General features: G+C 42.6%; 1 protein-coding gene across 1 annotated transcript in view; it reads left to right on the top strand.

Moving 5' to 3' along the window:
• FLVCR1 (feline leukemia virus subgroup C cellular receptor 1) overlaps positions 1 to 7,898 on the top strand; it is a 21,610-nt gene extending 13,712 nt beyond the window's left edge. The window contains exons 4-9 of the mRNA XM_012638323.1: positions 583 to 632; positions 1,226 to 1,336; positions 2,134 to 2,239; positions 2,463 to 2,574; positions 7,080 to 7,147; positions 7,642 to 7,898. Of these exons, the coding sequence (XP_012493777.1) occupies positions 583 to 632; positions 1,226 to 1,336; positions 2,134 to 2,239; positions 2,463 to 2,574; positions 7,080 to 7,147; positions 7,642 to 7,716 (522 nt within the window). The 3' untranslated portion in view covers positions 7,717 to 7,898. The remainder of the gene's footprint in view (positions 1 to 582; positions 633 to 1,225; positions 1,337 to 2,133; positions 2,240 to 2,462; positions 2,575 to 7,079; positions 7,148 to 7,641) is intronic.
• The last annotated feature ends 15,060 nt before the right edge of the window (positions 7,899 to 22,958 follow it).

Below are 22,958 nucleotides of genomic sequence, written 5' to 3'. Positions count from 1 at the left end.
TTTTGTTGAGCACAAGGCTTTATTTTGGTAAGCTTTGTAGCTAAAGGCCCCCAAACTACAGCACCACTTAACTATAATATAATGTGTATAAATGAAAATACTATGTTGATTGTGCATCTATATAGAACCAGCAAAATGCTAATACAAAAGAAAAAGCGGGTGATACCAACTGGAAGACAGAGAAAGGGGTTTCAGAGGCAGCATCTTTTGCTCTGGGCCTTAAAAGAATTGCTACATTTGTTAATAGGCCAAAAAGTCCCCATCTGCTTGGGGAAATGAATGAATGAAACTGAGTAAATAAATGAATGGAGTGAAATAAACTGAATGAATGAAACACGGAACTATGTCCTATATACCTTTCAAGGCTCAAGATGCATTCGATACCATTATTCTAAACCCTACCAAAGGTATCTCTGATCTTGAAATTCTCCAAGATACTTCTCCCGTAATTTAAGACAGCATTCGCTGTGGCTTCACTATTATGAGATGATAGCTTAGAGTGAAACCCGTTAAATTGTAGATGAAGGCAGCATATGTAAAAGGTTAAATTTCTTAGTAGTCTTTCGTCTGTTATCTATTTAGAAACATGATAGGCATGGAAATGTGTTCTTTGTCAGCCCGGCATTGTTAGAGTAACTGCCATTCATTCACCAAATTCCTATCGTATGCATCCCTCTTAGTGAGGAATTGCATCAAACAATATGTGATTGCTGTCCTTAAGACAGTTGTGGTATAAATGGGGAAAATAAGGCATTTACATGTGAAAAGTTAATCGCAATATAAAAAACTAAAATAGATGTCATAAGTCCAGTAGGTGTCAAGTGCCAATTATGTAGTAGTAAATGATAAGGGAGTTTGGAAGAAAAAGAGAATTTTGTAAGCTGCTGTGGGGGAGGAAGGCATTTGGAAGAGGTAGAACTTGAGCTGAATCTTGAAACATGAATAGGGACTATCCCATTTGGTGGCATAAAAATGATTTCATCCATATGAGTATCCCTTCTTATCTAAACATTGGATGTGGTGTGGGTTTTCTTGTCTGCTGCTGTGGAATCTTAAGCTTTAAAGTCTATGCTTTGGTGGATACATTTTCCATTGACAAGAAGAAGGGGTGAATTTCGAAAAACCAAAACTTATTACTGTACAGATAGAGCAATAGCTAGCCAGGATTTTTATGTGCCTAGGAGAATCAGACAAAATACTAATAATTTTGTTGCTTTTGTTTTAGACAGACTACTCTGATAGTTTACATTTTGTCCTTTATGGGAATGGTTATATTTACTTTAACATTGGACCTTGGATACATTATCATCGTGTTTGTTACTGGAGGGGTCCTTGGGTAAGTATCAAATGTGTTTAGAAGGAATGATAGCATGCTGTTATAATTCTGAAGTGTTATTACTCTGGTTTTTAACTTTTTTAGTTTATCCAAAGCTTCTTTAATATGTTTAATTTTAAAGGATCCGTTCTGTGCATGGAAATGTATAATTCTAAAGAACTATAAAAATAATTTAAAATTGCTTTTTGATATTCTACATGTAAATAACAGATAAGCCTTACTTAATCCAAATAACTTTATTTGCTTACAAAGACAATTGACTTAGAAAATTAGAGGCACATTTTTCTCAGAAAAAAAACTTAGGAATTATTTTGCTTCCCAGTTCTTGTGATCTTGGGTGATTGGTCAATAACAGTTCCTTATTTTCACATAGCAACTTCAAAGTATTCACTTATTTGATCATTAATAGGCCTGAGAGGTAGAATGATCATATATCAATATGTGTTACCATTTTTTTGAGACAGAGTCTTGCTCTGTTGCCCAGGCTAGAGTGCTGTGGCGTCAGCCTAGCTCATGGCAACCTCAAACTCATGGGCTCAAGTGATCCTCTTGCCTCAGCCTCCCGAGTAACTGGGACTGTGGGCACGCACCACCACACTGGGCTAATTTTTCTATTTTTGGTAGAGACACGGTCTCGTTCTTGCTCAGGCTGGTCTTGAACTCCTGAGCTCAAGTGATCCTCCCGCCTTGGCCTCCCAGAATGCTAGGATTACAGGTGCGAGCCACCGCGCCAGGCCCCAATATATGATACTGTTCTTCTGATAATTCTTTCTATAATTCTGAATTTATTTTCTTAGTTTCTTCATGACTGGTTACCTCCCCTTGGGTTTTGAATTTGCTGTTGAAATCACTTACCCTGAATCTGAAGGCACTTCATCTGGTCTTCTTAATGCTGCTGCACAGGTAAACCTCTGATTTCTTTTAAACCTGAGAGGATTATTTTATCAAATATTTTGTGACTAGTGAGCTTGACCATGGTTTTTGTGTTAACAATTCCACTTTTCAATGAATGTTTCCAGAAGCCAAATCATATGAAGAAAATAAGTTGAGAAAAGTTCTGGTGAAAACTTTATACTTGTTTTAAAGAAGGAATCTAATAAAAATGATTTTTCTTCTTTTATTTTAGATATTTGGAATTTTGTTCACATTGGCTCAAGGAAAGCTCACATCAGACTACAGTCCTAGAGCAGGGAACATTTTCCTCTGTGTCTGGATGTTTATAGGCATCATTTTAACAGGTAAATTGGAGAATTTGCTTGACAAAAGTACTTATGTCATGTTGTCCTTATATTTAATTTTCATGTATATTGCTTCTCAGTGGCTTCGCAGAACTCAAGGGGGGAAACTAAGGTAAAAAGCAGGACATTATTTGTTTCTTCTAGGGATATAAAGCTGTTACTTCATTTTGCAGGTTTCAAATGCAATACAGTTACTCTCCATAGAAAACCAAACTGTTATAACAAAAGTGGTAAAGACCTGGAGTTGGACAGACCTGGCCTCAAATTCTGATTCTGCTGCTCACTGGCTGTGTGACTTTAGACAAGTTCTTAACCTCTCAAATTCTCCTTTCCTCATTTATATAATAGGGTATTAAAAGCCTGCTTTATAGGGTTACTATGAGGTTTTTAACTGACGTGGCTGATGAAAAGCTCCTGTTAGTGTCTGGCGCCCAGAACGTGCCTAATACATGTTAGCTATTATTATAATGTGGTAGTGGTGGTAAGAAGTTTAGTGGAGGTGGCAGAAATAGTATGTGGAATGGTTAGCTAGTGCTTACACTTCTTTGGTATGGTAATAATAAACATGGACAGGAAAGAGAATGTAAAAGGACTTTTATCTATAGTTCGCCTGTGCACATGGGTGTAACAATGGATTTGGAAGCACCATTTCCAACCCCGTGTTGACTTCTACTATCATTTCACTTTGTGAATTTCTTTCTGCATCCCTTTATCAACGTGTGGGAGAGAAGCCATGGATACGCAAAGAGGCATTACATTCAGCCCTCTCTATCCGTGGGGTTCTCATCCATGGATTCAACCAACTGCAGATTAGGGGAAAAAAAGTAGATGGTGGCATCTGTACTGAACATGTACAGACTTTTTTTTTGTCATTATTCCCTAAGCAATACAGTATAATAACTATTTACATAGCATTTACATTGGGTATTATAAGTAATCAAGAGATGGGAGGACGTGTGCCGGTTATATGTAAATATACCATTTTATATATGGAATTGACCATCCATGGATTTTGCTATCCAAAGGGGATCCTGGGACCAACTCCCCATGGATACCAAGGGATGACTGTATTTCTTTGATCTAATTATAACTTAATTTGAGGATAGAGTATATCAGAAATACATGAATCAAATCTTCTTTTTATGTTTGTTGAATATTGGGTCATTCTTTTTGAAACTTTCAATATGAAATCTTACCAGTGATAAACATTTATTTTGGATATATACGACTACCTAAGGTCACTGTCATTCATTCATTATACTGAAAGAGAGTTAATGTACCCTGTTTCCTCTAAGAAAAACATCCTACCGTGAGAGAGTTTATTCTCCTTTTCTTTTCAGTTAGTAAAATAAAACATACAAAACTGTGAAATTTGTAATACATTAACTGTTTTAATACTAATCTTTCATAAATAATTCAATATTGGTTCTTAATTTCCAGATATGGTACTTAAGTATTTAAGCACCATATCTCTGTCAAATAGAGAGTTATTGTTGTACCAAAAAAGGGAGCAATTTTGTACAACCGGTTCACATTATTTTTGTATAAGATTCATGAATGCTAATTCAAAAAAATCCAGTCTAGAAAACTATTTAAGAAGTGAAAAAATCCTTTAAAATTAGTTTTATGTTGATGCCTTTACCATCTAAAAATGCTAATTAATTTCTTTCGTATGTTGAGTATTTTCCTGGAGAGAGTTTGATGGGTTTTTCTAAAATATTGGTATCAGTAATGAAACAGAATTTAAAGGAACAGTGTGGATTTCAAAGTAAACATTAGACTTCCAGTTTCTGGTCCAGCATGTAAGAAACTTGGAAGTCACCAGGTCATACTAACAAGTAAAGAGCTGAACAAACCAAAAAAAATCAATGACTCTTCTTAGGTCCGTAAGAGAAGTGAGATCACAGAGCAAACCACTGCCTCCAAAATTGGAGAAACTAACTGGCGAATACACAGAATCACAACTTACCAGAACAGAACCCCAGGAGCTGAAACCTTTATGGGAACTAGTGCTCAGGTAGGAAACCTGAACTGTAACCAACAAATTGCTGGAAGCTTAGAGTAGACGACTCTGAGCACTAGCAGCTCTGGGGGCAGGGAGATCCAGTCATGGGGGCCCTCATACTTTGGTGAGTTTTACCTCCTGCTCCTGCAGGAGGGGAAAAGAAACCATTTTGAAATATTCTAGAGCATTAACAAGGTCTGCCCTCAGGAGAAACTAACCAAAGTCTAACTGCTGGGGTTCAGCAGAGCCTAAATGACCCAGGGGAAAGGAAATAGCCAACTCCAGCTCATTCTGTCCCACCTAAGAAGGGGCTGGGACTGAGAAGTATATGAAGTTCACAGTGGGAGGCACAGGCTCCCTAAAAGACTGAGACCTAATCACAGGACTGCAGAGCACTTCCCCTCCCCTCTACCTTACCACCATGTCACTAAAGGCCTATTTACAGCAGTTTCCTTTACCTGGCACATCATGTCTGACTGTCAAGGAAAATTTGCAAGACATACTAAAAGGCAAAAAACCCAGTTTGAAGAGAAAGAGCAAGCATCAGGACCAGACCCAGATATGGCAGGGATGCTGGAATTGTCAGACTGGGAATTTAAAACAACTATGGGTAATATGCTAAGGACTCTAATGGATAAAGTAGACAACATGCAAGAACAGATGGGCAATGTAAGCAGAGAGATGGAAATTTTAAGCAAGAACCAAAAAGAAGTGTTAAAGATCAAAAACACTGTAACAGAAACAAAGAATGCCTGTGATGGTTTCATTCGTAGACTGGACATGGCTGAGGAAAGAATTTCTGGGCTTGAGGGATATGTCAATACAAACCTCCAAAACCGAAAAGCAAAGAAAAGAAAGACTGGAAAAACAGAACAGAACAGAACATGGCACAACTACAAAAGGTTTAGCATACATGTAATGGGAATACCGGAAGGAGAAGAGCAAGAGAAAACAACAGAAGAAATATTTGAAATAAAAATGACAGAAATTCTCCAAATTTGTGTCAGATCCCAAACAACAGATATAGGAAGCTCAAAGTACATCAAGCAGGATAAATGCCAAAAAACTACACAGAGGCATATCATATTCAAACTGCAGAAAATCAAAAATAAAAAAAAAAATCTTGAAAGAAGCCAGAGGAAAAAGAAATCCACCTTATCTATAGAGGAGCATGGCCAAGAATTATGTCCAGCTTCTTCCAGAAACCATGTAAGAGGCGAGTGGAGTGAAATGATAAATGTATTGAGAGAAAAACCCACCAACCTGGAATGCTGTGCCCTGTGAAATTATCCTTCAAAGTGAAGGGAGAAAAAGAATTTCTCAGATGAAAATTGAGAGAATTTGTTGTCAGTAGACCTGCCTTGTAAGAAATGCTGAAAGAAGTTCTTCAGAGAGAAGGAAAATCTTACAGGTCAGTAACTCAGATCTACATAAAGAAAGGAAGAGCATTGGAGAAGGAATAATTGAAGGTAAAACAAAATTTTATTTTCTTTTTTTGAGTCACAGTCTTGCTCTGTCACCCCTGGTAGAGTGCAGTGGCATCATCATAGCTCACAGCAACCTCAAACTTCTGGGCTCAAGCAATCCTCTTGCCTCCCCTCCCTGGGACTACAGGCATGCACCACCATGCCCGGCTAATTTTTTCTATATAGATTTTTAGTTGTCCAGCTAATTTCTTTCTGTTTTTAGTAGAGATGGGTTCTTGCTCTTGCTCAGGCTGGTCTCGAACTCCTGAGCTCAAACGATCCACCCGCCTTGGCCTCCCAGAGTGCTAGGATTACAGGCATGAGCCACCACGCCCGGCCAATAAAGTATTTTTTAATCAAGGTATATACATTTTTTAGACATAATTCTATTGCATACTTAATAGACTACAGCGTAATGTAAACATAACTTTTATATGCACTGGGAAGCCAAAACGTGTGTGACTAACTTTATTACAATGTCTCCTTTATTGTGATGGTCTGGAGCTGAACCTACAATATCTCTGAGGAACACCTGTATTGCCTTCTGCCTAGAATGCCTTCCTCTCTCCTCTTGTCTGCTTGACAAGTTCCTACTCATTTTTCAAGTTTCAATTGAAGTATGTCTCCTCTGGCAAGGCTTCCCTAATTTCCTTTGGTTGACATAGGCATTTTTTTCTCCCACTCTCCCAGTATACTTGCACGTACCTGCATTCTTGCAATTACCGTACAGTGTTATAATCGTTTATATGTCAATGTTTGCCTGGATTGGAAAATCTGTTACGGAAAAGAATTGTGCTTTTCATCTTTGTGTCTTTGGTTCCTAGCATCCTATATTTTTCCAGTAATGAATGACTTGCTAATTGTTAACAGTTCAGAGAGGTACTATTATTTTTTCAGGCTATAAGGATGGTATTGAATATTCTGATACTATAGTGTGTTAAACTTGACAATACTGGGAAAGACTTTGAGCTTCTTAGAGAAAAATATATTCACAAACAGTTTATGGTAACTCTGTTGGTGCTTCTCTGTTTCAGCATTAATCAAGTCTGATCTGAGAAGACATAACATAAATATAGGAATTACAAACGTCGATATTAAAGCTGTAAGTAATGAATATTTTTACAATTACACTATTGAGAAAAGTGTACATAGAATATACGTGAAACTCTCTTTTTTGGAGACAGAGTCTCACTCTGTTGCCCTGAATAGAGTGCAGTGGTGTCCTCACAATTCTTCACAACCTTAAACTCATAGGCTCAAGCAATCCTCCTGCCTCAGCCTCCCGAGTAGCTGGGACTGCAGACATGTGCCACCATGGCTGGCTAATTTTTTTATTTTTAGTAGAGATGGGGCTCGCTCTTGTTCAGGCTGGTTTCGAACTCCTGACCTCAAAAAATTCTCCTGCCTAGGCCTCCCAAAGTGCTAGGATTACAGCTGTGAGCCACTGCACCTGGCCATGAAAATCTCTTAAAAAAGAAAAGGAATATATGTGAAACTGATCTTCTCTTGTGAGCTGTTTTTTTCCCCGAATCACTTGATCTTTTATAATAGCATCTGCCATATGCTATACATTTTTTTTCTGATTTTTTTTTATAGGTGCCAGTTGACAGTCCCACAGATCAAGAATCAAAAGATGTTACATTGTCCAAGCAGCCAGAATCAGCAATTTGAGGTGAAAGGAAAAGTTACTATCCTGCAGTAATTGGGATAGAGTGTGATCATCCTTGGAGAGCTATATGAGCACTGAGGTTGGGTTTATAGGTGGTAGGGAATGGATACTTACTTGAAAATTATTGTATGAACTCTAAATGGACAGATATTATTTTGCTTGTTAATGTAAGCAATATTTTGCTTAAAATACTTTTGCGCACATACTGTTAACACTACCATTTACCAAACGAATGTCCCATTTCTAGTCTTATATTGTGTGAAAGTAAGCTTATATCGTGTGAAAGTAAGCTTCTTGACATTCACTTTTCAAAAGTAAGTGTTTTCCATTTTTTTGTAGAAAATGGAAGTTTAGAAGACTTTGTAAGATGATAATATGGGGGTCGATTCCCGTAAGACACATAAGAGAATGTGAAGCTTATATATAAAAATATCCAATGGAACCAAATGTACAATATATTCCTAATTCGCTGCCTTCCCATTGTGTTGACCAACTCTGCAAGCCCCTTCAGTATGAGTACATATACCAACATGACACTACTAACCCACCAAAGGACAATACCGGGATCAGACTTCCAGATGACCTCTAAGATTTTTTCCCATTTCTTACACTCTTCTTACAAATTGCTTTGTAACATGTACTGTCAGTGGCCACAAAAAACTACTGTGCGTACAGATTCTACCCATGACTTTGGTTTTAGAATTATATTCTAATGAAGCTGTAGAGCCCAGATACAGGCTCATCATCTTGAGTTCTTTTCTGTACTGCCTTTCTAATAGGATGGAGAAATGCTAACACTGTATTTTTTTCACTCCAACTTGAAATAGAGTAGTTTATTTACTCATTGCCTTTGTTTACTCTCTTCGTTTCCATATATAACTTTAAAATAAGAAAATTTCATCATACTTGTTACTGGCTGTTTCATGATTCTTCATGTCACTTGCTATATATTACCTTGAAGATTCCTGAGATACGGAAATCTACAATAACTTCAGATAGCCTGGGTCTCCCCACTTAGTGGAGACCTCTTGAATGCTGTTGTGATTCTCCAGTGTCATTGTTATGACCACTCTCCTTGGAGGATACTATGCCAAGTGCACACTCCATCAGTGTCCTGGGAAGTAGATTCTTCACCCCACAGTGTACGTAGTCACCACACTGCTGGGACAGTCTGCTCTTCCACATGCTCAGGGGCAGGAGAATAGGACCAAATATATTTCCACAGTGCCTACCACTGTGTTCTGTTTACAGTGAGAATGTAAATGTTGTTAATGTCCTGATTCTCTAAGCTCATAGGGAATATCTTTACAGAAATGACATTTGATCAGCCATAAAATTTACATTTTGTTCATATACACCAAAAAAGCCAGATATAGTGAATACTCTTGAAGTGAAGGGTAGCAGTTTTGATTTAAGCAGAATAGATGCATTAATTTATATTGAAATTGTGGCAGTCCCTATAATCAAGTAACTATAAATTACGTAGAATCTGACCCCAGAGAATGTGTTACCAAAAGAATGGCTAAGAATCAGGAATTCTGTCTCCATGTCCTTGATGTGTTTCTATCTGTCTGTATAACTCTGGACAAGTTGTTTAATCTCTTTGGGCAGCATTTTCCTCATCCATAAAATCAATGTATTTAGTTTGATCTCAAAGCTCTTTGTAATATGTTAAATGTCATTCATCATGGACTAGACCAAACCATTGTATCACAGGAACTTAAATCTAGCTAGGGGAAAATTCCCTGGACAATCGGATAAAAAGCTATGATTGTTACTTTGTGAATACTAAGGACTTTTAATTCTCTTTTTAGCTTTATTAGTCAGTTGGAAGTAGCTCAGGCAAAATATGCCCAATCAATCATTAGCTTCTTTTAATATTTACATTACAGGTAAAAATGGCTAAAAATATATTTTAAAGTCTGTCCCAAATAATTGTTTTTATTTTTAAACTGTCAATGTTTTTTAAAATAATCATATGTTTGTTGACTTCCTGAGGTTTTGAACAAATTACAGATAAAAGTCGGAATACTTTATTTCTGAAAAGCATATACCCATGTGTCGTATATATACTGCCTTGTTGATTAGAAAAAGGGTGAAATATTATGTGATAAAATGCAAAATGAATTTTTCTGTATTTTGAGTGACAGTTGTCTATAATATGTTATACAAGACAGTCATGTGTCATTTAACAACGGAGATGCATTCTGAGAAACGTATCACTAGGTGATTTCATCATGGAGTGAACATCATAGAATGTTCTTCTACAAACCTCGATGGTATAGCCTACTACACACCCAGGCTATATGGCATCACCTTTTGCTCCCAGGCTGCACACCTGTACATGTTACTGTACTGAATATTGTAGGCAATAGTAATACAATAGTATTTGTGTATCTAAACATATTTAAACATAGAAGAGATAATGTCGTGCTATGTTGTAACAACAGCTGTGACGTCACTAGACAATAGGAATTTTTCAGCTCCATTATAATCTTATGGGACCATCATTGTATATGTGGTCCATCATTGATGGAAACGTTATGTGGCACATGACTGTATGTTTTTGGAAAATGGAGTAGGTAATCATCACTGTGTAAATTTTAATCAAATAATTTTAGGAAAGAAACTGGATGTTTCAAAAGCTGTTGCATTTATAAATGTCACAAATATAGCTTTTGCCTTTTGAGAATGTTTGAGAAATATCTTTAAAAATATGTCTGTCTGTAAAAATGTTTTGTGTGCAATAGCTAGAAGAATGCCTCTGTCATAAGTCACTATTCATGTTCTGATTTTTGCTTTGTACCGTGCTTGTTCAGTGTTTCAGATTCAAAGTAAATTTATTTTTTTATGTTAATTTTGTTTGGCTTTCTTCTTTTTTAAGTTCTGGTAGTTAGGTACACACGGGGAATGTAAAGGGATTATAAGATTTCAGAATGGGCAAGGAGGAAATGAGGCAGTTCATGGAACACAAGGAAACCAAGTCAACCAGGGTCTGGGCTAAAACAGAAAGTAAAATATTTTATTCTTTTAAAAGTAACTTCAGAGTGTGATATAAGCAAAATGGCAGAATAGGATCTGTCTATCTTCATCCTCCTGCAGAAGCATCGATTTTGACAACTGCCCTCAGAAAACAGTACTTTTGTTGAAATCTAGAAGTCCGGGGTAGAAGTTCCAGCACACTGTTGGAGCAACAGTGTCTGAGAATGGATGCATTGAAGAAGGGAAGAACTGTTTCCCTTTACCCCTGTCACCCCTCCCCAAAGGTGGCACAGCTTAGTGCCCAGAGAGACCCCTTCTCTGTAATTTTCCCCACAAGGGAAAGTGAGAGCATAGTGAGCGCTTGTCTGTGTGTGTGTGTGTGTGTGTGTGCGCGCTCGTGTGCATGTTTGGGGCAAGTGATTCCTACAGGTTTGGAGATATGGCCGAAATGAACTGGCACATCCTTGTCCTCCATCCTGAATACCCCGCCCCCAGCCATCCCCAGAAACGTCAGCAATGAGTCTGAAATAGTTCCCAGAATGACTGTTGTTCCGTCCCTGGCCACTGGGTGGCAGTGAGAAGCACTTTCCCATCTGCTCCTCATCCTGGGGCGCCCTCTGTACAGCAGGGACTGGCAGACTTGTGTGCCCCGGAATCACCTGGAGGGCATGTTCAAACACTTTGCCTTGCCTCGTACTAGCTGTGTGACTTTGGGCAGGTTACTTGGGATGGGGCTGAGAATTTGCATTCGTCACCAGTGCCTAGGGGACATAGCTGCTGCTGTCAGGGGACAGTGTCAGAGGATAAGAGCCCCTCCCAGGCTCCTGGGACTGCTCTCCTGGTCTCACAGGAAGCAGGCAGAGATGGCCATGGCCTTCCTCTCTGGAAGGCTCCTCTTCCCGCTCCCCGCCCCCGACATCCCTTGTCACTAAATCCCTAGGGCACCTGTCCACAAAGGCCTCAATGGCCAAACAATTAACCTTTCTCCAACCACAGGAGCGCGACACAGGGTAGGTGCCACTGGAGAGAGAACAGGAAGAGGAGAAAAGTAACTGGAGAAGGTCAGAGAAGCAGGAGACGGGAGGAATGAGCCCTGCGTGTGGACAGTGGTCCCAGGGCTGGCCCCAGGCAGGAGAGCCACCAGGGTGCTAGGCGCCCGAGATGGGGAGACAGCCTAGCCCGCTAAGAAGACCCCTGTAGGCTGGGCCCTATATCTCAGTCTGTCTGGGCTGCTTTCATAAAAATTCCATAAACTGGGTGGCTTATAAACAACAAACATTTATTTCTCACAGTTCTGGAGGCTAAGAAGTCCAAGATCAAGGTGCCAACAGATTCAGGGGCTGGAGAGGACCCATCCTTCATAGACAGGGACTTCTTGCTGCATCCTCTCAGGGTGGAAGGGGCTAGCCAGCTCTCTCAGATCTCTTTTAAAAGGGAATTAAACCCTCATGACCCAATCACTCCCCCAAACCCCACCTCTTTTTTTTTTTTTTTTTTTTTGAGACAGAGTCTCACTCTGTTGCCCGGGCTAGAGTGCCGTGGTGTCAGCCTCGCTCACAGTAACTTCAAACTCCTGGGCTCAAGCGATCCTCCTGCCTCAGCCTCCCGAGTAGCTGGGACTACAGGCATGCGCCACCATGCCCGGCTAATTTTTTTCTATATATTTTTAGTTGTCCAGCTAATTTCTTTCTATTTTTAGTAGAGATGGGGTCTCGCTCTTGCTCAGGCTGGTCTCGAACTCCTGAGCTCAAACGATCCTCCCGCCTCGGCCTCCCAGAGTGCTGGGATCACAGGCGTGAGCCACCACGCCTGGCCCCCACCTCTTAATACTATCACCTTGGGGATTAGGTTTCAACATCCTAACACCCCTCCTGCACTTCCTCCTGGGTAGGTACCCGTGTGGCATGCAACCGAGCTCTGGCTGGTAGAAGGTGGGTGGAAGTGACGCCATCCCCGTCCTGACCTGCAGAAGCCTTCCCTGTGACTCTGTAGTCCCTCAAGTTCTGTGCCACACGGATGTCAAAGCCCTGGGCTGCCTTGGGAGCCACACCCTGAAGATGACGGCAGCTCTGGCACCCTGAATGGTCGCAGGGAGCGGATGAATGGACCTGTACCTGTTACAGCATCTGCCATTTCCGCAACCAACATGCCAGCGCCCTGCTCTGATGGGAAATGAGAACGAGCAGATGCCACCGCGACATACAACACTGCCGTGAGCCTCATCAGAACAAGCATGTTTAGCATCTCCTGCTTCAGGATAACGACAGTCACCACGTGCTGAGAGTTTATCATGTACCAGCCTTCATTAAAGACGACTTTGCCTTTGTCCATCTATTTACTCCTCACAACAATGTAAAAAGTAGTAAAAGGTGGTGCCATTATCATGCCCATTTTGCAGATGCAGAGCTGAGTGGTTGGGGTGCTGTTAGCTATTGTGCCCAAGGCCACATAGTGAGTCTCTGGTAAGAGGCCATCTGTCCCTAGCCCTCCCGCTGTAAACTACACCATCTGCTCCCCAAAGATGCAAGGCCCGGTCCTCAGCTGTGAGGAGCTTATGCTTAAGTTGGGAAGTCACGCTGTGTACTCGGCAGCGTGGATATTGGATCAGAGAGCAGGATTTTTCTGACCCTAGAGTTGCTTGCTAAATCTAGATATTTACGACCCCAGAGTTGAAGGAGGAGAGGAACATGAGATTAATGTGACAAGGACAGATCCATAGTAACCCCAGGGGTTTGAGGAAATAATGTGTAAGTTTGGACAACTTTGTGTGAATAACAGATTCCCAAATTTCCCTTCCTCTCCCATTCTCTGCACCATCTTGCACCCTCCTCTTAAACTTGTGGTTTTAGGTCTGTCCCAAGAGTTGAACACAGGAAAGGGTCTCTCTCATACATGGTTATATTGCCAGCACCTAGAACAGTTCCGGGCACATAGTAGATGCTCAGTAAATAAGTAGATGCTCAGTAAATGTTTGTGGAATGAATTCATGGGGAGAAACAGCTGGCTGGGACTGGGCAGCAAGAGTCTGTCCACTTGGGGTCTCAGATCATTGAATCCTATGGATAGCAGAACTTTCGAGAGGCCATCTGGTCCATGCCTTGCTTCTACTGAGGACTGCCTGGCAACTACTCCCGCCTTCCTTTCCTTAAAGACTTAACTAATGTCAGGGCTGATGGAGACCTTTAGATACCATTTAGCCCTGCGAGTCTCAGACGAGACTGTGCTGGAACAATGTTCCAGCCTGTGCACCCCACTCCTAAAGATTCAGATTGAATTGATTGGGTTGCAGCCTAGGCATTGGTGTTTTTGGCAGGTCCCCAGGTGATTCTAACAGGCAACCACGGTTTAGCACCAGGGATGTAATCCAATCCCCTCATTTTATAGACCAAACCTCAGAGAGGGGAGGGAGTGTGTCCATGATTATCCAGAAGGTCAGTGGCAGAGCTGAACCCCAAATCCAGCGAGCCCTCTTCTCTACTCGACAGGCACCTCCATCATCTGTTCAGAAAATGTGTTGTAGGGTCTCCTGGCTCTTTTGGCAGAGGGTTCTTCCTAAGATCACATCCTTCCAGCTTCTCCTTCATCTGCCCAGAGTAGATTTAGTCTGAATGTAGCCAAGAATGAGGCTTCACTCAGGTCCTCCTCCCTGCTCTGTGCCGTCTTCCCTGTACGATCCCGGGCACCGGTCTATTCGGCTTCCCAGGGAAGTCTGCAACGCACCTCCTTGGCTGCCTCCCTCGGCTCTGCCTCTCCGTCCCCTGCCAGCTTGTCTGTGCCTTTCTTCCTGCCCTTCGGCTGACCTCCACCCCGTTCATTCTCCTGCCTAACGTCCTCCCCAGAGCATCGCTGCGCGGCTGAACCGCTCCCCGGCAAGACCTTGAAATAAGTGAATTTTCGCCTCCTTATTTCTCACTTCTGCTCCCTGGCGACTCCCCTCCAGCTCTGCAGAGGGAGGGCTGGCCCCAGAGGACAAGGCTCTGTCTTCCTCACAGCTGGCGAACAGCTAACTTGAGTCATGGCCTTGGAACACAAATAATCTGCTCTCATTTATTTAAAAAAAACAAACAAAACCACCAGCAGCCAAAAAAACACACTGATAAAAGCTTTAGTGAAAGATGACCCAGAGCAGATAAACTGTTCCTTAATCGGCAGTGCAGTAAATAAACCCCTCCTAGGGACGCTCACCGAGAGCATTCTGGGCAGTGCGGACAGTTTTTAACCCTCATTAGCCTCAACTAAACGTGGACCCACTGGAATTTCTACACACAGCTATTAAGCGTTGAGGAGGACCCTGTGTGTTACTGATTATGCCTCTTACTGGTGATGCCTCCTCGTCCCTCGCGAGCAGAGGAGGCTGTCCTGTTTTGTTCCTGTCTTCCAAGAGCGAAATCACTGCTGCTCTCATTCATTCCTGACAATGTCTCCCCCTCCCAGCCATGCCCTTGGGATCCATAGAATATCCCCTGCTGGCTGTTAGAACTTTGCCAATCGTTTCTATTTTAAGACTGTTAAAGCCAATAAAACCATCCATCAACTGTATATAAATAGCTGAAACAACTAATATCGAGACACCTAATGATGTATGGAAAGTATGAACACAGCGTCTCTGGTGCGCAGCCGGGCTCCATACAGAGACAGTTCAAAACTGCTGCCTCGAGAACCATCTTATTTAATCCTCATGCAACGCCTATGAGGTGGGTATTATTGGACCAATTTTCAAAAGAGGAAACAGACTCAAAGACACATGGCATGGTGAAGTCTACCCTTGGCACTGATTGTGCCTTAAACAATTCTGGGTCATTTGGGTACTCACTTCCTGGGAGGCAGGGGCTTAGCGTCTGCGCATGCGAATACCGCTGAAGGCGGAGCATCACAGCCAGGGGGACAGGCAGCCTGAGAAAGGAGTGTATGAACATCACCCGGTCCGGAGGGGTCAATCTGGACACGGTACGCCAAAATGGCCCACAGACACGTCTTCATCGGCCTGCACACTATTTCATGATGGAATCTGTTGCTAACATCTGAAAAAAAAAAACAGAGCATTTCCCAAAAAGATCTAGACTTCTAAGTTTGTCTTGAAAACCTGTAAATCTAGGCCAGGCATGGTGGCTCACACCTGTAATCCTAGCACTCTGGAAGGCTGAGATGGGAGGATCGCTTGAGCTCAGGAGTTCGAGACCCCGTCTCTACTAAAAATAGAAAAAATTAGCCGGGCATGGTGGCGCATGCACCTATAGTCCCAGCTGCCCAGGAGGCTGAGGCAGGAGGATTATTTGAGCCCAGGAGTTTGAGGTTGCTGTGAGCTAGGCTGATGCCGCTGCACTCTAGCCAGGGTGACAGAGCAAGACTATGTCTCCAAAAAAAAAAAAGAAAAAGAGTAGGTCTAGAACATTAGCCACTTGGCCAATGACTGGTTGAAGCTGACGGGCTGCTGCCCTCTCTAAGGGGGCCCTGCGTTCTCCAGTCTGCCTGACTCCTGTTGACATTTGAGGCTATGACCCCTAATCTATTTCCACCTGTCCCCTTCCAATAAGGAAAGCAGCATCCTGAGAAATGAAGAGACCAAAGTCAAAGGCAAACAGAGCTGGATGTGGTGGCACGTACCTGTAGTCCCAGCTACTCGGGAGATGGAGGCAGGAGGGTCCCCTGAGCCCAGGAGATTGAGGACAGCCTGGGCAGCATAGCAAGATTCATCTCTAAAACTTGTTTTAAAAAAGGCAAACAGGTGACCTTAAGGAAGCTACATAGCTTCCCTACCCTGAAATTTCCTCATCTATAAAATGGGAGTATCCATAGTGCCTGTATTAGTCTGCTCAGCCACGACAAAGTAACACAGGCTGGGGGCTTAAACACATTACATTTCTTACATTTTTACTCTTCTGGAGGATAGAATTCATCGATCAAGGTGTTGGCAAGTTTGGCTTCCGGTAAGAGCCCTCTTGTAGATGGCCATTTTCTTGCTACAGCCTCACATGGTGTGTGCAGGTGTCTCTTATAAAGACACTAATCCTCTTGGATCAGGGCCCCACCCTTTTGACCTCATTTAACCTTATTTTCCTTAGAGGCTCCATCTCCAATTACAGCCACACTGGGGGGTAATATTTCAACATATGAATCAGGTGGGAGGACACAAACATTCAGTCCATAACGGTGCCCCTTCCCTGGGGTGGTCGTGTGAGGGTAGAATGAGTGAGTGCATGAGAAGCACTCAGAACAGTGTCTGACATGTGGTACGTTCTCAGGAAATGTCATCAATGATATATGCTGGTAATATTGAGGGTGTGGGATTCTTCTTTAATTTTTTGTAGCACTTCTTCTGCCAAAAGATAGGTTTGTCATGGGCACCCACTCAGCTCCCCAAATAGTTGCCATCTTTTATAAGGCCTAGGAAAGTGCTACAATTAAGAAAAAAAGACCTGTTGGCACATTTCTATTGCTCAACTCTTTCCTCCAATTGGATACTCAGGGAAAATCGAAGGAGAAAGTCGAACCACCTGCCTATGCCACCTTGGGCCCCCAGTCTCTATTCAGTACATCCAGGAGGGAGATTCAGCCTCCACAAGCTGACAGTCAGAATGCATGAATGTCTTGTTTTTCCCTTGTGTTTGAAGTGCTTATTATATCTGATTTCCCTTTCATCCGCATGTGTGTGGAACGCCCCCAGAAGGCACAGGGCCATTTGCCAGTACCCTGAAGTTCGGGGGTGCACCAGGTAGTCTCTGTCTTCCCCCCAAACCCACGTTCTGCTCTGCTCTGTGCACCGGAGGGCTGACCTTGTGGACCTGGGCTCCTGTGGCTCCTGCCCCCACTGGGCTTCCAGATGTTGCTGGTCTTGGATGCTTCATTATTCTGGATGGTTCTCTCAATCTCACCTATACCTCTGTCAACAGTCTCTTCTCAAATTTATTTCACTTAAACCTTTTTGAGAGTTCCACCTGTTTCCCGTTTGGCCCCTGATTGATGATATGGGAGGAACCTGATCTGTATATAGTTTTCTGGGGGATAGTTGAGAAGTCCGAATCTGAGTAATTGAATAATTCTGCTCAGGGGCCATGCATGATGGGGCATAAACCCATCTTGCTCAGGGAGGAGCATCCAAGTCCAATTTTCATGAATATTCATAATACACCTCCTCTGGCATTCACCAATTAGGTAGGGGCTGCCACCTGCCTCACCCAGAATGTTCCGGGCAGTGCTAAGATTAGCAGGTGTAGCTCCCTTCATAGCACATGGGTTCCTGGGCCGTCAGAAACTCCCCCATGTAGCTGCTGTGTAGTCACGTGCCTCTACAGCCACCGCTTTGGGTCTTGCTCATCTGAGTGGACAGACCTGAGCCAGTGCGTGACCACGGTCCTCTGGAACAAAGATGCTGGCTTGCTAACCTCACTTCATTTTTGTCTTCCTGACGTGGCAGAGAGCCAAAAGGGGAACTTCCCCACGCAACCCCTGCTGTCGCAAGGCATCTGAGAAACTGCTCCTCTCCGTGTAAATCTGTCAGGAAAGCCCTGCAGAGGCCAAATCCACGTCGTCGCAAGCCAGCTGCTTTCCTGGGAAGGGGCGGGCACAGAGCCTGCATTGGCGTTGTCAAGAAGGTGACAAGAAGGTTTCTCACTGAAAGCTGCCATTGTAAGAGGAGGCAGTCATTTTACAACAGAAGATCCTCTTCTTCTCTGGGCAAAAAGGAGCTGTCATCCAAGAAAGGCTTAAATTTCTGCTTCCTGTAGCCAAATGTCCTCAAAGCACCTTAGCACTCTAGACCCGCAGGAAGGACCATTCTGCAGGGCCCAGGGTGCTGCCAGTGGATTACTCAGACCTTAGCTTGGTCCTCTCCCCTGGTCTGGTTCATGTAGTTTCTAATTCTCTTCCGTTTTCCTCCTTCTTCCTCATCCCCTCTCCAAAAGATAGGTTAGAGAAATAAATGAATCTGAAATTCCAGACACTTCCCTGGGATGCAAAAGTTTGAAGCAACAAGACAATAGAACTCTTTGATCATAAGGACTTCAGGAAAATGTCTGTGATTATCATTTAAATCTATGTTCTTCCTGTTATTAAAAAAGAAAAGGAAGTTGGTATATACAACCCCCATTGCTAAATTTGACTGGCTTAAAAAAATGAAGGAAAGAAAAGGAAAAAGAAAAGAGTTATGAGAATCTAGGTCTAATTTCCGGTTCTGACATTAGTTACATTACCTTATGCAGTTACCTAACATTTTTAAATTTGTTTCTTCCTTTGTGAAATGGAAATAATAATATCTATCTCATAGGGTTATTAATATTATGGTGGAGATTTATTATGCTTTTTTTGTTATTCAGTCCCCCCCTTTTTAGCTTTTCATTTTGGAAATAATTCAAACTTACAGAGACGAGGCAAGAATAAGACTAGTACAAAGAAAGTCCTTTGCCCATTTGCAAATACCATGGCTCTTTTTCTCTATATATTTCAGTGTAGATTTCCTAAGACTAAGGATATTCTCTTACATCACCAGTGCAATTAATAAATTCAGTAAATGTAACATAGATACAATACTTTTTATCTAATCTAACGTTATCTAATATTCCAATTTTGTCAATTGATCCAATAATATCATTTACATTTTTCTTGCAAGTCATGATCCAGTCTACAATCATCTACTGCAACCTGTTGTCACATCTCCTTCACCTTCTTCAATTTGTAACATTTCTATGCTTTTGTCTTTTATTGCATTGACTGTTTTAAAACTATGTAGTTTTTTTAAAAAATAGAATTTCCTTATTTTGGATTGGCCTGATGTTTCTTCATTATTAGATTCATGTTATAGATTCTTAGCCAGAATATTGCATAGGGAATGTTGTCTCCGCCTCAGAACGTCACTTCTGAAGACACACTGGTGGCCGTTCAGAAGTTGCCCCCATCATTGGTATGTTAATTTTGATCACCTGGGTCATTAGTTCAGAGTGTGTTATCACCTAGAGGACTGTGCCATGACTCTGTGAGGTGTTGTCCCCTCGCTTTGCCTTACCTCAGTTTCAACAGGCTTTTCCTCTCTATTATCAAGTCAGCTGCTTTTGGGTGCTTGGTACATGGTAAGACCAGTAGACCATGGTCATGAGCCCGTGTTTCACCATAAAATAGGTCTCTTGTTCTCAGGAAACGTTGCATGGGGTAACAAGGCAACAGATAATGTAGTCTGTGAGCTCTCAGGTGGTGGCACTGTCTCAAGTCCTGTGGCAGGGAAGGCAAACCCATATATTATGTTTATATTAACATATATGTTTATATATTACCCCTTGTGTTTCTATCTGATCCCATGGTAGGGTGACCATAGGTGTCAGTTTGGCAGGGATTGTCCAGATGTATACTCATTGTCCCTGTGTAATCAATCATAGCACCCCTCTTCACTCTCAAAACTGGCCTAATTTGGACAATAAATTCTGTGGCTACCCTTCTCCTAGGAGCACCACGATGTACTAGCCAGCACTATGCATCCCCACGCAGAGCATCACCCTGCTTGCCCTCCACCTTGCTCTCTGTTGTGCTAAGTATATCTGCCTCATCCTCTATGGTTAAGTGTTTCTACCCAGCCCCTGCAATTGTGGGATTTTTATCATCTCAACTAATAGTAGGGAGCTCAATTCCATAGCAGCTTTCTCCCTGCCATCAACTCTGGACTGCGAGGATAGCCAACACCAACACCTCAAGAAGCCTCCTTGCTAGAGTGTTCTTTATTGCCTTAGAAGGGAGTGTCCTCTGGGCTGGCCCAGGGAACCAGTCAGGTGGTGGGTTCTTGAGCCATACATAATAAATCTTTCCAATATTCCTACCTTCCAGAGTCTTCTGACTTCTTCCTCCACACTACTAAGGAAGTCTGGCTTCTCCACTTTGCTTATTTTAGGTCATTTTGAAACCAGGCTTCAAAGAGCCATCCCAGCAAACTGCTAATTAGGACAAGCTCCAGGCATTCCTACTGGAACATTAAATCCTGAGTTCCATATGTGTGTATTAGTCAGTGTATTTCTCCAGAGAAACAGAACCAACAGGATACATACATAGATATATGAGGGGAATTATCATGGGAATTGGCTCATGCAAGGATGAAAACTGAGAAGTCCCACAATATGCTGTGTGCAAGTGGGAGAACCAGGCAGCTGGTGGTATAATTCAGTCTGAGTCCAAAGGCCTGAGAACCGGTGGAGCCAATGACGTAATTCTCAGTCTAAAGTCCAAAGGTCCAGAAAGATGGCACGGGGGTAGTGCTGGTATAAGTCTCAAAGTCTGAAGGCCAAAGAACCTGGAGTTTTGATGTCTGAGGGCAGGAGAAGATGGATTATCCCAGCTTAAAAAGAAGGAGAGAATTCACCCCTCCTCTGCCTTTTTGTTCTATCTGGGCCCTCAACAAATTGAATATCTTCCCACATTGGGTAAGGGTAGATCTTCCTTACTGAGTCCACTGAGTAAGGGAGTCCAATTTCTTCCAGAAACACCCTCACAGACACACCCAAAAATAACCCTTTACCAGCTATCTGGGTAACCCCTAACCCAGTCAAGTTGACACCTGAAGTTAACCATCACAATAAGTATCACCAAGTCAGCGAATGCTCCCTATTAAGCTTTCTACCTCACCTCCCCCAACTACAACATCCTTAAGATCCATTCCCACACGTTTCCGCAGTTTCTGCCAAGTTCTGTAATTAGCCACGTTCTGCAGTGTCTTTGGGAGGTGTGCTTTTTCTTCCTGGAGCAGGGCTTTTTCTTCCCAATGTGGGCTGTGCTACAAGCTGACTCTGGGTATTGGCAGAGGCAATAAGCCAGTGGGTCTCGAGGAGAACAAGTCACAGAGAAGGGGCTCTTCTTTGGGCAGAAGAGTTCGGGGATTCGAAGGGTCAAGATGATCATCTACCCAGTTATCCCTATCCCAGGTCTCAGGGTCCCACCTTTCCCTACCAGGGCTCTGACTCTGACATGGCAGCCTGTCAAAGCCATGCATTTAGTCACCTTTGCTGTTCTGCTACCATGTGATCAGATCTTGGGCTTGATTTTAAGATGCTACCCTATGGCTGTAGGAAATAAAGATCTCCCTTGAAGTTGCCATAGAGGCCTCTGGCCTTCAGAGCATCGCATGAGTTGATATTTAATGGCTCTGAGCCTGTCGTTTTCTGTTTCCAGGCTCTCCAGAACCTTATAATTATCATTGTTTCCAAACTGATTGAGTGCCACAGCTACTTGATCTTCCACCCTTGCTTTCGACCCAGTCACCCCGATGAAACCAGGTGAGAGCTGTGGTGCTATTTTGCATGCCAGGGTTATTACCATTCCTCTATCCCCAGCAGAAGGGTCTCTACTGATTTCACACAGGTGAGCAATATAACCCTAAAATTCATCTTGAGGATTTGCTTTCTAGAACTACTTGTGAAACCAGTTGTCTCAGCTCAGTTTCTCTAGAAAACAGAATCCGATTGAATACTGATTGGGAAGGCAGCAAGAGTGGTAAAAAGGGAAAGGATGTTGGCTGAGATGAGAAGGAATGCAAGGTGGTGTGCGCTTCACGACCAGCTGCAAAAAGCCATGGCCGGGTGCTCAGCAGGAATGTCTGCCGCGCTGTGCAGGACATTTTGGACAGGCTGTATTAGAAAACATAACTCAGAACAGTGCATAGGAGGGAGGAAGAAAGAGAATTAATCTGCTTAGCTCCCTCCCATCTCACTTCTCATTGGTCAACATGCTCCCCACAGGGAATTAATTCCCTAGGTTGCATCACCTAGCCCTGTTGTGGCTACTCCGAAGCCAGATCCCACATCCTGCAGTGTGGTGTTTCATCTGAGTCCAGACATGCGGCTGGCCAGCCTAGCTGTGCGGTAGCAACCAAGACGGAAAGCCCAGCACTTCTGGGGCAGTGACCAGTCAGTCCCAGGTGGCTGAATGCACAGATTTAGTTGGCCGTGGAGGTAGCCATGGGGCCAGAAGAAAGGCAAGGTCTAAGGAATGTGAGGAGACACACGAGATGTGTCTGATACATCTATTAATAGGCTATTAATAGTAATTGTCTTTGTTTCATATGGAAAATTTCAAACATTCATAAAAATTGAGAAAATCATTTAATGACTCTCTGCACCCATCTTTCAGTTTCAACATTTATGAACAGTTTGCAACCTGTTTTTACTGCAACCTTGTGAAGCAAATCTAAACATTGGGTCATTTCACCCATAAATACTTCATGATGCAGCTCTAACTATAATAAGATTTTTATATAACCACCATGTCACTATCAAACCTTAAAAAACCCAGT

Source organism: Propithecus coquereli, unplaced genomic scaffold, assembly GCF_000956105.1.
Source record: "Propithecus coquereli isolate 6110/MARCELLA unplaced genomic scaffold, Pcoq_1.0 Scaffold129, whole genome shotgun sequence".
NCBI lineage: Eukaryota > Metazoa > Chordata > Mammalia > Primates > Indriidae > Propithecus > Propithecus coquereli.
The sequence above is the reverse complement of the archived record's forward strand: the minus strand, read 5'-3'. Positions and strand labels throughout refer to the sequence as shown.